The sequence below is a fragment of the Protomyctophum bolini genome (assembly GCF_963924005.1).
Source record: "Protomyctophum bolini genome assembly, chromosome: 8".
In the NCBI taxonomy this organism is placed as follows: domain Eukaryota; kingdom Metazoa; phylum Chordata; class Actinopteri; order Myctophiformes; family Myctophidae; genus Protomyctophum; species Protomyctophum bolini.
This window is the reverse complement of record NC_137869.1, coordinates 22,397,044-22,413,321: the sequence shown is the minus strand read 5'-3', so window position 1 is coordinate 22,413,321 and position 16,278 is coordinate 22,397,044. Positions and strand designations below refer to the sequence as shown.

At 44.0% G+C, this 16,278-nt stretch overlaps 1 protein-coding gene across 2 annotated transcripts in view; it reads right to left on the bottom strand.

The window, feature by feature from the left end:
- glis1b (GLIS family zinc finger 1b) overlaps positions 1-16,278 on the bottom strand; it is a 99,415-nt gene that overhangs the window by 13,443 nt on the left and 69,694 nt on the right. For both annotated transcript variants that reach the window (XM_080769348.1, XM_080769349.1), the window contains exons 7-8: positions 11,596-11,770; positions 2,074-2,251 (exon numbers count right to left, since the gene is read on the bottom strand). In XM_080769348.1, coding sequence (XP_080625474.1) covers positions 2,074-2,251; positions 11,596-11,770 — 353 coding nt within the window. The remainder of the gene's footprint in view (positions 1-2,073; positions 2,252-11,595; positions 11,771-16,278) is intronic.

The following is a 16,278-nucleotide window of genomic DNA, read 5'->3' as shown; positions in this document are numbered from 1 at the left end:
TCCCACACTGTGATAAGTGTGATGACAATGATACAACCAGGGGGGTGTTGGAGTCGGGGGGGGGGGGGGTGATCCCCTGACCTGTCCGTGTATCTGTTTCTATAGCTCACAAGGTACAGTAGATGGATAGATGCTAGAGGTGCAACGGTTCAGTTAACCCATAGTTCGGTTCGAACCTCTGTTTTTGGGTCTGTGGATTGGCAAAAAGTAAACTTTTGAATGAGTTGAGATGATAACTAATGTCACGTAAATGCAGTAGGGTTCATTCATATGTTCATCCTTTGCATTAGATGAGATTAACTGTTTAGATGAATTCCATGCATTTCCGAAGAGCATTTGAAATGAGTTTTTATCTGGTTATGTTTGTTTTTTGATTACACAAATTCTTCTAGTTTTTAGCATTTATTTAGATTGATACAGTATTTTTTGCACTATTTAAGAAATGCATGTAAAGAATGTTAAAAAAACAAAGATCCACAATTGTGAGTGAATTGAACCGTGGATGGTGAAGCATACAGTAGGTTCAACATCAAACCAAGAGCTGTTGGCTTGCATCCTTAAAGATGGAGTGCCACCATTTTTTTCCACCCTAAAACATGATCATTAGGTATTATTACAATATAAGGGGGAAGAACTTTTTCCAAAAAGTGTACAGTATTGGTTAAAATCATGCTTTTATGTGGACACGCCCACCAGCTCATTAAGTATGCCTGGATTGCCTGGTGGGTGGTGATGGGTGGTGATCCACCTGAACCCACAGCTGTAGTTGTATGATAAAGGGGGAGGGGCTGATAGTGTGGTGTCACTATATTACTGTTTACTTCATTGGCCCGTTTGACTGTCAAGGGTTCAGCCTCCAGGAAGAAACACTAAATACAAAGTTAATACACCATTGCACATAAAAACAACTCCAGGGTGTCTAATGAAGTACTGTCACCTCATAGACACATGAAAAACTTTAATAGATAGATACACATTCAGATCCTCAATGTAAATGTATCCATAAATGTTAACCAATACCTCAACCACCAGATCCAGAAACCATCATTCCGAGTAGAGCAAAGTTGACTGTCAGCTCCAGAGACTACGCCCCCACCCTGAGTCTCGCCCTACCTTGGGTTCCTCACTCCACTCCGCATTTCTGTCATTCTGTTTCAATGAACTGTTAATCTTGAGCGAAGGTGTGGTCTCTTACTAGTGAAACAGCATGTATTGGGCAATGACAAAGTATGCACGCACGGGCGTTGAGTGATACAAAAGAAGCGCTTCTACATTCCTAACACGACATGTGGCATATGGGTCCCGATCAGTCATGGCCATGTAAAGAAGGAAAGGACACGGACGCCACTTTCTTGGTCTGGCAAATCTATAGCTGGCATATTCAGCACACTGGGAGTCAATCTGAAGCTGGATGGAATGAGCTCAGGTGGGCACAATGAATACAATCCTTGAATGACGGTGACCTCTTTGTAAAATAATCGGTTCAGGACAATAAAATAAGCCATATCACACATGTTTTCTGATGCCTTGTTTTGTGATACACTACATGATTTAATTGAGGTTTCTAAATAGCACAGAGTACGTTTCAAACTGTGCAGTCAGTATGTGCTGTCACCACGAGACTGTCAATGAATGACAGCCTGTCAACCAATTATCTGACAAAAGTTGATATCATTAAAAAAATATTGTTATTCATACACTGCTCCCAGGTGCATGAAAAGGACATGCCATGGTGACAGCGGTTCCCAACCTTTTCTGGATCATGGTTCCACTTAAAAATCTCCAAATCGTTCACGGCCCACCCATCATAGCACCTACATGTAACACGGCAGCCAATTTAATGATTTGAAAGATCATTCAATCGATCGCATTCAAGGCTTGGATGAACGTATCCAACATAGTATATCTGAAGTTCCTACTTATCTGTATCACAATGATAACAATTTTTTCAAAATTCCACAACATTTTGTTTTTCAGACCTTTATCACTGAGGCTCGTACTGTGTGAATGGATGGATGAATGGATAGATGGATAAATGACATTGTTATGCTGATCACAGAGTTGAGGACTGACCCGTCTCGCGTGCCGTCCATGGCGGCCAGCGGGGACAGGTGGTGGGGGCTGTTGAGGTCTCTGTCCAGTCGGTGCTGCCTGGGTGGGGGCAGGTCGGCTGTGGAGGCCGAGCCGGGGGCGGGGGAGAGGAGCTCCACCGAGGCACCGTGATGGGGGGTGCTGGAGCCAGCGTACAGGCCTGAAAGACAAACAAAGTTAATACCCTAAATGTGCCAAATAAACTCGGGGGCCCCTCGGAGGCTCCGGCCGTCCTCCCTTTGATCCAATTAAAAGCCGCTTCGTGGCGACAGGGTTTTGTTTTGACAACTTCCATCCAATCGGAGTGGCTTTGAAAAAGTACAATGTTCTGTGTTTTTGCGCTGGTTGTAATTTGGGGTACATTGTTTGTGCTGCCATGGGGATTGGACCTTGTCGTTCCTTCAGCTGTTTGTTCTCATGATAGAATAATGGACTAAATCTTTACATGTGTTCACTTTGAACAGTAGGACATTTAAAAGGAGGAATAAGGTTACAGAATAGCCTGTGTGCATGTGTATGTTTTGGGTTTACGTTTGTGTATTATACCCATTTTCCCCTTAGGGATCAATAAAGCTTTATCTAATTTGAATATTATGAACATGTTTGCGTGAGAGAATGTGCATACAGTATGTGCATGCCTGCGAGTGTGTCAATTTGTGCATAATATGTGTATGTTTGTCTGCACTGTGTGTGTGCGTGCGTGCGTGTGTGCGTGCGTGCGTGCACATCTTTGGACCTGCACTTGAAAATATGCACGAAAAAAAATAATATGACCTTTCCATCTGAGGCATTGACATTAACAAGACAGTCTAGGTCTAGTCCAGGTTTTTTTTCCACAGATATTACTAAATGTTTCTTCCAAGAGCCATGTGACAAATCACAGTGACATGTGAATGTTCTGTCAGGGGCTGAACATGAAGGAGTCCAGAGCTGGCGTACTCGGCCCTGTTAGGAAAGTAAGAAGTTTAAAACAGCATCTCCTTCCAGTCCTCCACCGCACAGTAAATCTATTACACTAAATCTGCTCGCATCTCCCGTTTATCCCATGATATCTTTCCCAGCAGGCACAGGGACAGCGGTGCGCTGACTGTCCGGGGCAGTTACCGTGCGCCAACAAGGAGAGGAGAAGACAAGGAGGAGGAAGAGGGGAGGAGGAGGAGGAGGAGGAGAGATAGGTGCTCCCGGTTTTGCCGTTGCCACGTCCCAGCTGCGCTCAAGTGGAAGCATGCCGAGTACCGATCTGACAGGCCCCTGAAATGGTTACAAGCCTGATTCATTACCCCCAAATCATCAATCACAGACCGTAAATGGTTTCCCCTTTAGCCCCAACATCTGCTACCAGACCGGCAAAACATTCGACAAATAATGGCCATGATTGCTTCAATTTCATCGCTCGCTTGGCTCAGAGAGACAGGTTCTGGCAGTGCATTGTGTGAGTTAGTGCACGGATCTCTACTGTCGATCTGTATATGTACAGGTTGTGATAGAGAAGTTGGTTCCATCGAATGGATGGAGCATCTCTAGGAGTTAACTCTGTGTGTGTGTGTGTGTGTGTGTGTGTGTGTGTGTGTGTGTGTGTGTGTGTGTGTGTGTGTGTGTGTGTGTGTGCGCGCACTTGTATGTGTGTTTGAGAATAGACATTGTGCACAACAGCATGTAAACGTCTGCACTCAAACTGTGATGTGGCCTCCGTCTCAGGTTAATCAGGGAACACTACTAATTGTGCTCTATAAAACAGAGAGGGGCTTCTCGTAAGTCTAGCTTCAGCCGTAGTTTAAACGCAAAAAGAGCAGACTTATAGCCCAGCAAACAGGAAATGAGCTTATAGCTCTGCCTGGAAGGGTGAGTCATTTTCTACTTCACAAGTGCTAATGCTGGGACTGGTGCCCACTCTGCCAGTCCCGTAGCATGCATCCCATTGGCCAGGGAACAAAGCTCAACTCCACACAGATGGAGATCATGAATGCCGATGAGCTGCATCTCTGCTGGCATGAACCCTGAATTACACTGCCCTCCTCTGACGCCCTCTGATCACCTTATGACGAGAGATAGAGCTCCTCCGGGCTAGTAGGTGGTAGAAACCATCCACAATGTGAGGATTCAAGGGCCTGCTTGACAACCAAAGGGGAGCTGAGCGTATGCAGTCAACGGCGCGTTGTGTTCCAGCAACAATAACAGAGAGCGATGGGGCGCCTGGACGAGGCACAAGGCATCAAACAATGACAGATGTGTTCATAAAATGTGGACACTGCGGGGCATCTCTGGACTTTCAGATTGTTATAGTCTGTTTATTCACCACTCGTTTACAAGCCTTTGTGTCAGTGACTGTTGCGGATGGTTAAATTCATTGTTTAAATTAAATGGGAGTTGAGAGTCATACATGACGTATAAACATTGCCAGATTTCAGCTGTGATTAAGTATTGTTATCATCTGTGCATGGCGAGATCAAAGCTGAACATGGTCCGATGGCTGCCTGTTTAGGAACGCCTTTTGCATCCACTGGCTATGAAATTCAGACCGAGCGGGAGGTTATAGGACTTTCCCCCGATAGTAAACTATCAGAAACAGCCCAAACATCCGAAATGCTAGTACTGATAAGTAATAAAAGACAAGTTTGATCTGTGTCACTTGATTAGACACAGATGGAGGTTAAGGGTCACATGATCAGCGATGATGTCAAAGAGCACTTAATCCAAACCAATCCAACCAGCACAGATAAGACATTAAAGAGAGGTATTCGGAGTTCCGGTTTCCGGTTTGAGAGGATGACAGCTTGAGGAAAGTTCGCTCGGTCAAAAGATATAATATCGGCCCCAAAGTCAACTAAAATATCAAGAAGTCAAGTTATATTTACTCATAAGAAGGGGCGAGGATGGTGTTGAAAGAAAGGAAAAAGAAAGCAAGGGAGAGTACGCATGCCGGCGGCGATAACGAAGCACAGCAACCTGAAGCTAACAATGATGCTAACCCTAGCACTTCGGCAACGCAGCAACCAGTGGACATCACCGTGGGATCTCCGGCCGCGGTGGCTAGCGGCGCTTGCCCCCCCTCACCCTGCTCCGACCAAGAGGAGGAGGTAAATCTGGCTATAATTCTGAGGGAACTGCGCGGTTTCAGGCAAGAAAATAAGAAACAGATGCAAGACCTGAAAGGGGAAATAGCTAAAACAAACGCGAGGGTGGACCAGGCCGAAGCTAGGATCGTAGGCAGTGAGGAAAGGCTACAGAACGTGGAAGAGATACTAGCAGAGATGCTAACGATCCAGGAGGCTCTCCAAACTAAGATAACTGATTTACAGGGACGGTCCAGGAGGGACAACGTGAGAATATACGGGGTAGCAGAGGGGACAGAGGGGACAGCAAGGTCCCTTATCCCCTTTGTGGCAAAGATGCTAAGAGAGAATCTGAATATCCCCCCAACGACGCCATTACAGATACAAAGAGCGCACCGCGCCATGGCACCGCTGCCCCCAAATGGTGCCCAACCCAGATCGATCGTGGTAAAGTTCCTGAGCTACACCATGAAAGAAGAAGTGATTAAGCAGACCTGGGAGAAGAAGGGCTTTACATGGCTAAACTGTAAAATCAGCCTGGACCATGATTATGCACCCGAAATATTGGCCAAAAGAAAGGAGTATGCTGAGGCACGGAGAGCTCTGAAAACAAAAGACACACGGTTCCAGACGCTGTTTCCTGCACGACTAAGAGTCCACCACGCCGATGGGACGAAGACATATGCTACAGTGGAAGAGGCGACGGCAGACCTGGCGAGGCGTGGACTGGCGGTTGCAGTGATCAAGAAACCAACAACGCTCTGGGAGAGGATCAGGAGAGGTGCGTGGCAGACGGCAGGGGGAGCGCGCCCACCGCGGGCCAGCGGGGTTCCAGGATACATAGAGAGGCTGCAAGTATTCAGACGTGAAGACACAGACTAATCTTCCTTTGTTTTTCTTTCCAAAGGGATAAAAAAAAGGGGGGGGGGGGGGGGGTATACCGATGCAATTGAAATGACAAGTGTGTGTGTGTGTGTGTGTGTGTGTGTGTGTGTGTGTGTGTGTGTGGGGGTATGTGGGAATGAGTGTGGGGGGGGAGCCAAAACACCAAAAATATATCACTGAAATTTAACCGATAACATGGGGGGATGAGTGACGTGTGTGTGTGTGTGTGTGTGTGTGTGTGTGTGTGTGTGTGTGTGTGTGTGTGTGTGTGTGTGTGTGTGTCGGGGGCACTAATATATCACTGAAATCAAACTGATAATCTGGGGGAATGAAGGAATGGGTTTCAACACACTGTCTTGAAATTAAGTGGGACTAAATATGTGGAATGTCATATCACTGAAAGCTAGTTGATAAAATAGGGGGGGGGGGGGGGGTGGGTTATATTCTAATAGACACAACATTGCTGCATTTGTTTTGATACGACCGAGACAAACTACTATGCAAGATCTTTCTTTCATAGCTGTCATCAGGGTGGATAAGGGCCCTCTAGCACAAGCAGGGAGAGGTTTTCCCTTTATTAGGAGAATGGGCAGTGGAAGGGTTCCACTGCTGGAACTCAGGTTTACAATGTTTTTTGACCAAGTACGGTATTATTATTTTGTGTGTATTTTGACTGTTTTTTCTTTCCTTATGCTGAGGGTTTTTTGTTTATTTAAGGAGAGAGGAGGGGTGTTGACCGTTGCACATAATAACAGATATGCAGGTTGAGCCGGTGAAAATAATTTCTTTCAATGTAAATGGGGTTTTGAATCCTATTAAAAGGTCTAAGATACTAGCTAAATTAAGGAGGGAAAAGGCACAGATCGCTCTCCTTCAGGAGACACACATGAATCAATCTGAGCACGAAAAATTAAAAAAGATGGGTTTTAGACATGTGTTTTCATCATCTAATATTCCAAGCCATAGGAGAGGGGTTGCAACCCTCATCTCAGCCTCAGTTAACTACGAACATATTTCAGAAACCAGGGATGACGAGGGAAGGTTTATCAAGATTACAGGAAAAATAGAGGGTTCATTGATAACAATAATAAATGTATACATCCCACCGGGAAGCGAATGGGCTCTATACAGACGTATTTTTGATTTAATGGTTAATTCTCAGGGGGTGGTCCTGTCGGGGGGTGACTTCAACATACGGTTAACTAAAAAAGACTCCTCAGGCACAGCAAATCAGAACAACCCCATTAGTAGGAAGGTGAACTCACTAATGGTGGAACTGGGTATTATTGACGTGTGGAGAGAACTGCACCCTAGTAATAGAGAGTACACTCACTACTCATGCCCACATTCTGTATATGCTAGGCTAGATTATTTTTTCATGTTCAGCTCAGACAGATTCAAGATAAGGAACTGCAACATTGCAACAATTGACCTGTCAGACCATAGTCCAGTTAATCTGTCCCTGCTCCTGGAGAGGAAAGCTAGAAAAACCCTCTGGAGACTAAATTCATACATATTAAATGATCCGACTACATTGACAAAGATTAAAAAAGATATTAAAGAATATCTAGAGCTGAACACCTCGGAGGAGGTTTCACCTGCGATATTGTGGGACGCATTAAAGGCTGTAATGAGGGGGAAAATCATTTCTCTAACCTCGTATCAAAAAAAACTCAAGAGGCAAAAGCTGCTGGAACTAGAAAATAAATTAAAACAGCTGCAGGTGGCTGACAGTAATGTTGCAGGTTCCAACTTGAAACAGGAAATCAGGAAAACGCAGGGGGAAATTAATGACATCTATACACAAGAAACTCACAAAAAGCTTCTTTTCCTAAGACAGAGATACTATGAGACGGGTGGTAGATCAGCTAAATATCTGGCTTATAAACTGCGTAAACAACAAGAAGAAAACACAATTTATAAAATACGAAATCCTGTGTCCCGGGATATCGAAAACAAAGCAGAAAAAATCCAAGAGTGTTTTGAAACTTTCTACAGAGAACTATATTCTCAACCCCAAGCAGCAGATGAAACCCAGATAGATTCTTTTTTGAACTCCCTGGATTTACCAGTCCTTACTGACCCACAAAATGTAAATTTGATAAAACCAATTACAAGCGGAGAAGTGGACTCAGCCATTTCCAGGCTAAAAGCAGGGAAGTCCCCGGGTTCAGACGGTTTTAACACAGAATGGTATAAAACGTTGAGAGCGGAGTTGTCACCATTGTTGCTCAATACTTTCAATGGGATCCTGCGGGGAGGCGATGCCCCGCCCTCGTGGAAGGAGGCCATTATCTCAGTCATTCCAAAAGAGGGAAAAGATAAACTAGAATGTGACAATTATCGACCGATAAGTGTTTTAAATTTAGACTATAAACTTTTCACCTCTATTATGGCCCGGAGGCTGGAGAACACTTTGTCCTCCATCATAAGTTTGGACCAGGCAGGGTTTTTGTGCGGCCGGCAAACCTCAGACAATATTAGGAGGTCACTACACATCTTAAGTCAAACTACTGAGGACAAATCCAAAGCAATCCTAGTAGCCCTGGATTCAAGAAAAGCCTTTGATTCCGTAAGGTGGACCTTCCTTTACAAAGTAATGGCGAAATTTGGTTTTGATGAAACATTTATAAAAGTTATTCAGACCCTATACGACAAACCTACAGCTCGTATCAAGATTAATGGAGATTTGTCTGATGCTTTCGTTTTGAAACGTGGTTCGAGGCAGGGGTGCGCAATCTCGCCTCTCCTCTTCGATTTATTTATTGAACCCCTAGGCCAATTAATAAGACAGAGTGAAGCCGTCAAAGGCATAAGTATGGGGGGTATCGAACACAAGGCCGCCATGTTCGCAGATGATGTCCTCGTGTACTTAGGGGGGGACCCTGAGAGGTCATTTAACGAACTGATGTCACTACTATCAGGTTATGGTGAACTATCCGGTTATAAGCTCAACACTTCTAAAACACAGGTCATGGCTCTAAACTTTAATGCCCCAAGGGGACTGAGGGAAAAATATGATTTGAAATGGGACAACGAAGAAATCAAATACTTGGGAATAAATGTGACGAAAGATCCTTCAAAGTTAAGGCAAGCTAATTATGGTCCCATATCGATGAAAATTAAATCTGATTTACATAGATGGAACCTAATCCCCTTCCTAAGCCTAAACTCAAGAATAAGTTCAGTCAAGATGAACATTCTTCCCCGCTTACTTTACATCTTTAGAAATCTCCCAGTAGAAGTGGACGATAAACAATTCAGAGAATGGGACAAATGGATTTCTAGGTTCATTTGGCAAGGGAAGAAACCAAGAATTAAATATAGCACCCTACAACTGAGAAAGGACAAAGGGGGCATGGCTCTTCCCTGTTTAAGAAATTACTATTATGCAGCCCAGATAACTCCTCTGTTATACTGGAGTAACAGGGGGTATAAAGCGAGATGGAAGGAGTTGGAGCTTGGTCTAGTTGCTGACTTCCCTCTGCAGGCTGCAATAGGTGACAGGGGTTTGGCGGACCGATTAGAGAGGATCAATAACCCATGGATAAACCATACGTTAAATGTGTGGCAAAAGGTTGTGAGGTCATGTGGTTTAAAAAAAATGTTGAAACTTTTCAGATGGTGTGCCTTCGACACAGACTTTGTCCCAAATAGAGGCGACATTAGATTTAAGTCATGGATAGAGAAAGGAATCACAACTTACATGTCATTTATGCAAAGAACTGAAATTGATAGTTTCAGATCAATACAAGTCAAACATGGTCTGGAACAGGCTGACTTTTACAGATACCTCCAGGTGCGGCACTATATCAATCAAGAATGCAAATTCAAAGAGTTTTCTGCAGTTGAATCAGAATTCTTTTTCATATTAAAGTCAGCTCTCACAGTGGAGCCAAGTAAGTCCATCTCTGAGTTATATGGCGCCATTTCAGATGCTAAGAATGAAAGCACGTTGTACATCAAAGAGAGATGGGAGAGGGACGCAGGAGTTGAACTCTCAGAGGAAGTATGGGGAGGGATCTGGGAGTTCCAGTCTACCTCAACTTGTTCTATGGACTGGAGAGAGCACTGTTGGAAAAATATTATTAGATATTTTAAGACCCCATACCAGGAAAAATACAAAGGGGACGATAGGCTGTGCTGGAGGCAGTGTGGGGCAAAGAAAGCCAACCACTTCCACATTTTCTGGGGGTGCCCCAAATTGGGGGTGTTTTGGAACAATATTCACAAATCACTGTGCTCAGTATTTAATACTCCAATACCTTTCAACTTCACAACCATGTACCTGGGCCACATTGAATGTCTTAACCAGTCGAGATACACAAAGCTACTGCAGATTCTCCTGGCAGCCAGCAAAAAGTCAATAACAAGAAGATGGCTATCCCCAATCACACCCACAATGGACGATTGGCATGGAATAGTCCTAGATATCTTCAAAATGGAAAAATTAACATACATGTTAAGAACTAGATTAGACAATTTCTACCAAATTTGGAACAATTGGATTGTGCATATTGCCCCCCTGAGAGCGGACTTCGTGTAATCTCACTGGTTCATTGCCTGCTGTATGATTGTGTAAATATAAAATGTATAAGACACCTCTCCTCCTCTCGTGGTCGAAGACCAAAGCTATATTGTTTTTGTCCCCCTCAGCATAAATGTATATACTTTAGTTGTTGTTGTTTTTTTGTTTCTTATGTCTTTTTCCGCCCACTCTTTCTTTTTTTCTTTGTCCTCCTGAAATGTACCACCTGAAGTGTTACTGCCGTGCCTGTCTCTGTTTGAGTGTGGACTCGATGTCTTATATAGGAAAAAGGACTATACTATACAGAGACATTGGAGATGTTGCCACATGGAGGGGGGATGAGGGAGGGAAGAGGGGTGGGGAAAAAAAAGAAAAGAAGAAAATCTTGGGAACTGCTCTTATACGTATCGTTTGTAGAAATGCTATATGTACAATTATACTGCACTTTCCGAATAAAACAAATATTATAAAAAAAAAAAAAAAAATAAATAAAAAAAAAAAAAAATAAAAATAAAAAATAAAGAGAGGTATTCCCCGCTCCACACTGTAAATGCATTTGTACACTAATCTGAGTTAAATTAATAACTTTCGGGGTCCATGAGCCATAGCTAGGAATTAATTACGAATTGAGAGGGAAAAACCATACCTATTTTAAATTAGGGTCAATAACCCTTCCACAGTAGTAGCTTTTTCTACTTTTTCTGTTTTGGCATATTTTCCTATAATGCCTAATTTGGATTATTTAAATGTGCAATTTCATGGTGATAACGATTCATACATATTTTACCTATTCACCTGTCATGTATCATGCCTACTATAGGTGAAAATAACAAAATGTGTGATAAATATGAAAAAGCTATTCCTGTGGAAGGGTTATCATATATGAATTTACTTGTATTGATCCTATAAACAATTAAATATAGGTATGGTTTTGCCCACTCAATTCGTAATTAACGTTCCAATTTTGGGGCTCTGGCTCATGGACTAGGAGCGGAACCGGTTGGACCCTTGGAAAAGGGGCTACAGTGTGTGCTGTACCTGTGAAGATGTCCTGGCTCAGTCCGGGGGAGCGTCCATCTTTGCTGTTGTACAGGTGCTGTGAGGGGGCGGGGCCGTGCAGGTGCTGGGAGGAAGGGGCGGAGCTACCCTGCAGGTGCTGAACCGACAGACACTCACTCAGGACGTCCTGCTCCAGGTGGGGGCACGGCCGCAGCTGTCAACCAAAAAGAGACGGAGACTGTGTCGTGTGCAGAAGATAGTGAATTCTTATTTAATTCTATACATTTTTTGAGACTGAGTTTTGGGTTTTTAGTGTGTTGTTGTGACCCTGTCAATATATAACTCTACGTCCACCCTTTGTTCTGTAGGGCGGCTGTAGCTTAGCGCTGTAGGTAGAGAGGTCACTGGTTCAGAATATGTCTGTAGAGAGGTCACTGGTTCAGCCTATGTCTGTAGAGAGGTCACTGGTTCAGCCTATGTCTGTAGAGAGGTCACTGGTTCAGCCTATGTCTGTAGAGAGGTCACTGGTTCAGCCTATGTCTGTAGAGAGGTCACTGGTTCAGCCTATGTCTGCATGTTGAAGTCTCCCTGAGCAAGACACTTAACCCTTAACCCCACTTAACCCTTAACAACTCAACTGCTCATCATGACTATCCCAGTGGCCATCAGCTGGGCAAAGGTGAGAGAGAATTTCCCCCAGGGGATTAACAAACACCTTCCCTAATAATATTCACGTGGGTTACGGCACCACTACTCGTTCTCTCAACTAGTGCAACTAAAACCAATATAATGTTTCCTGGCATGTCTAAATAAAAGTGAGTTTCCGTCCGCAGGTCGTCCCTCGATGACCTTCTCAAACAAAGTGGCATACACAAAAAGTTAAACTGAGCAATGTGAACCCTCGTTGTCCTGACAAGCTCTCATCTCTCTCCGCCTCCACAACAACCCATCAACCCGTCCCTTGCCTGCTAGTGCTACAGTACCCTGTGGTGCTTATTTTCTCCTTTGTCTTCTCTGTTTTGATAATCCTCTTCGGACGTTAATTCAAAACAGTAACTGCAAATGAGAACACATTTCCACCGAGGGATAACAAAACAAAGCATAATACCCCTTCTTTTGAGTCATGCATTGGCTTATGGGTGTTCTGGGTGGACAACTGGCATTCCAACTCAGAGCCAACAAAAGATTGCTTCTGTTTCTCACTCTGCCAAGGCTAATGGGGACAAGTGAAGACACATTTCGACTGCAGAGTCCATCACACGCCATGCGGCACCGCCCGAAAGGGCCCAGCGTCAGTTAGGAGTTATGGGACGACATGTGCCTCATAGCTCAGCGACAGACCTTGACCTCTGTTGCATAGATCAGAGTTGGATTACTCTGTAATACAATGTTACAGTCGCTCAGGTGTACTGTAGCAAACACACGCGCGCACACACACACACACACACACACACACACACACACACACACACACACACACACACACACACACACACACACACACACACACACACACACACACACACACACACACACACACACACACACACACACACACACACACACTCACCCCAGTGCAGTCCCAACAACCGTGTCTTCCACTTTACACTGGAGATTCCCTTTCAAAGCCACAGTGCCGTTAGCGATAGAGGTTGTCCAAGCAGTGAGCACATGGTGATTTTCTTTGGTAGGAGAAAGGTTGGAATTTTAAGCCAACAGGGTATAGTTCTCCAGTATAAGGTCTGGAAATGGGACAGTGACAGAGCAAAGGGGCCAGAGAGGGAATCTCTCTATAAACAGTGTCTTTGACATCTGGCTTTAGCTTGAGTACTAGAGTAAGTACAGTAGTGCTGACAACCAATGGCATGGGACTTGATCCTTATAAACCATGCAGCGGTTCTTCAGTCCTGGCGATCAGCGCTGCTGTTTGTTGTCGGTTCTGCCATGTCATTCATCTGGTATTCAGAGTCCAAATGAGCCCTTAACCCCTTACAAAAGCAATATCCTGTACTGTCAACATTCCAGTGCATTATGCGTTATGTACAGGTTCTCCGATATTGTCTTACATTCTAGTATATACAGACAGTATATTCCACCATGCCTGAATACTAAGGCAGTCAAGCCTGAATCCACAACGTGTGCAACTATACAGCATAACTCAGGCGTTATGGCACGTTCAGTTCAGGGTGAAATCTACTCACATGTACTGTATGTCCTGTAAAACAAACCGGAGTATAATGCTGTGACTTCCATGTGGATGTTGTGACGTAATCGTGTTCCAAATGTGGAGTTACAGTAATTTCCTCTCGATTGACTTGAGTTTTAAAAAGTGAAATATTTCAAAAAGTATACCAGCCTATGTGAGAAAATACTGCAATACTTCCTTGGCCCACAGGCCACAGGCAGTGTGCACAATTGCTGCTGATCAGTAAGGGGTTTGTGAGATTAGTCCCGGAAACACAGACACACGCCATGCAAATACAGTAGACAGAAGAGAAGTCACTCATCCATTCAATACTCTTTATACTCCCTATATATTGTATAGGGTATAAATTATCACTATACATTTGGGCAGTACTACAAATATATATATATATAGATATATATATATATCAATATATGGAATTAATTCTGTATTGGCCATATATGGAGCGTATCCGTAATCACGAGGCGTGACTGACGGACAGGTTTTTCAAGTTTTCATCTATGGTCGCAATAAAATATGTGAGTTTGTGGAGGTACTTATGTGGCCTACTGGCAGCGTAGTGAGCGTACATGTACATACAGTACTCAAAGTTCGGTGCTGATCGTAGCTCCGAACAGACACGCACACCGTTGTAGATGGCTAACTTCTTGCAAAGCCAAACCTTAAAAATCATATGGATCTTGAGATCATGAGACACATGGGAATGGCGTGGCTTCTCAGACTTCATGTGGCCAGCCTGTGACATCAGTCATCTGTGACATGATGTTTGAGTGAAGGTACGTCATTGGTTTACTGTGCACATGAAATTTGGCACTGATTGGTCCAGCAGGTTTAGAACATTAACATTGGGAATACCCAAAAAAAAACGTTTTCTCTTTGAGATTTCTGTTGCTTTTTAATACTGTATTTCTTCAAGTGTTATTTCATGTGAACACAGAGAGCAACATACCAAGACAAATTCCTTGTTTGTGTAAACATACTTGGCTAATAAACCGATTCCGATTCAGATCCTAATCGATTAGATACACTGGGGTCCCCAGGACTGAGCAATGAGCATGTATCTCTGTACAGTATTATGTGCAGCCTGTTCCTCACCACATAAGACAGTGATGTAGTTGTTCCGCAGGGAGCTGACATAAAATAAAGGCCAGTTTGTGTAAACTGGACTGGTCTCAGTTGTACTGTATTAGATACGAAAGTAAAATTACTTGGAAGACAATTCCCATCCAATCTGTGTATTTTTTTAAGGCATTGGTGATCCCGATTATGAGCAGCAATATCATCTGAGAATGATAAATGCTCATACATATTTAAGTGTTTATACTGTCATATAGAGTGAAACGTCAAACACATTCAGAACGATTATGCAACCAGGGATGCAACAGGGACTGGAAGCATTGCTATGGAGCTGTCTGTGTACCCGGATAGCCTGCGGGTCGAGGCGTCAGTTACGGGTGACATCGCACCGCAGAGCTTGAGAAGAAATGACAGACTTGAAAAGTCTTGCCTCATCCGCCGTGACCGCTCTAATTAAACTCAGGAGAAAGAACAATTTAAAGAACCGTCCTCCAACCATCAATCTCTGTCTACTGTATATGTTTGTGCCTGCAGGCAGTCTGCGTGTCAGATGGCCCATCTGTCTGACACACTGGAAGTCTCCATGCATCAGCCATGTGTCTATCTGGTAGACCCACATGAACCCTATCCAGGGCATGTCATACTACTACTAGGGGGACCTTCGCTGAAGATAGTCAAACATTATGCGAAAATAGCCGTTCAACAAGTTCACTGAGCTTCTCTCTTTTCAGCTAAGCGATTTGGTGTACAGGGAAAAAGTAGGGGACTGACTATTTTCCCCTGGGGGACCCTGATCAAAAAAGTATAGGGGGTGGTTAATCCACCCATCTGCCCAAACATCAAGACATTGTCCGTACACCCTTCCATCCATCCATCAACACCTTAGAGAATGATCATGCAGCTAACTGTAACCTCTGTTTCCATAGAGTTTGCTCACAACAGAAAATGGAGCGCCTTTTGGTCACAGACCTGACAGTGGGTCGAATCATGGATTTGCGAGTGATTTAAATCTTTCTTTTTCTGCGCTGGAATCGCAAGGGAACCAGCTTTCATTTGCTGTTTAACACAACAGTCCGACTGACATGAGATACATTACGACTTGACACGCAGATATGTCACTCAATGTGTGTGTGTGTGCATTTTGTCTTGGAGACCGTTTCCCTGCGAGCGTCTTGTGAACCATTCATCAAATATAATTGGGACTGTGCCTCTCCCCCCAACGCGACGCTGCTCTAACAGTTTTCTCCTCCACGGCTGCTATGGAGAGGGAGAGCGTTTGTTTGACATTTGTCCATAACATCTGGCCACTGGGGTATTCTTGCTCTACAGCTTATTAACAATGCTACATGCGCGCACATGTGTTTCCCTTTACGATGCTAAGCAAAGGAACACATCATCCCCGAGTCTGCCACTATCCAGCCACTTCCACAACAATGAGC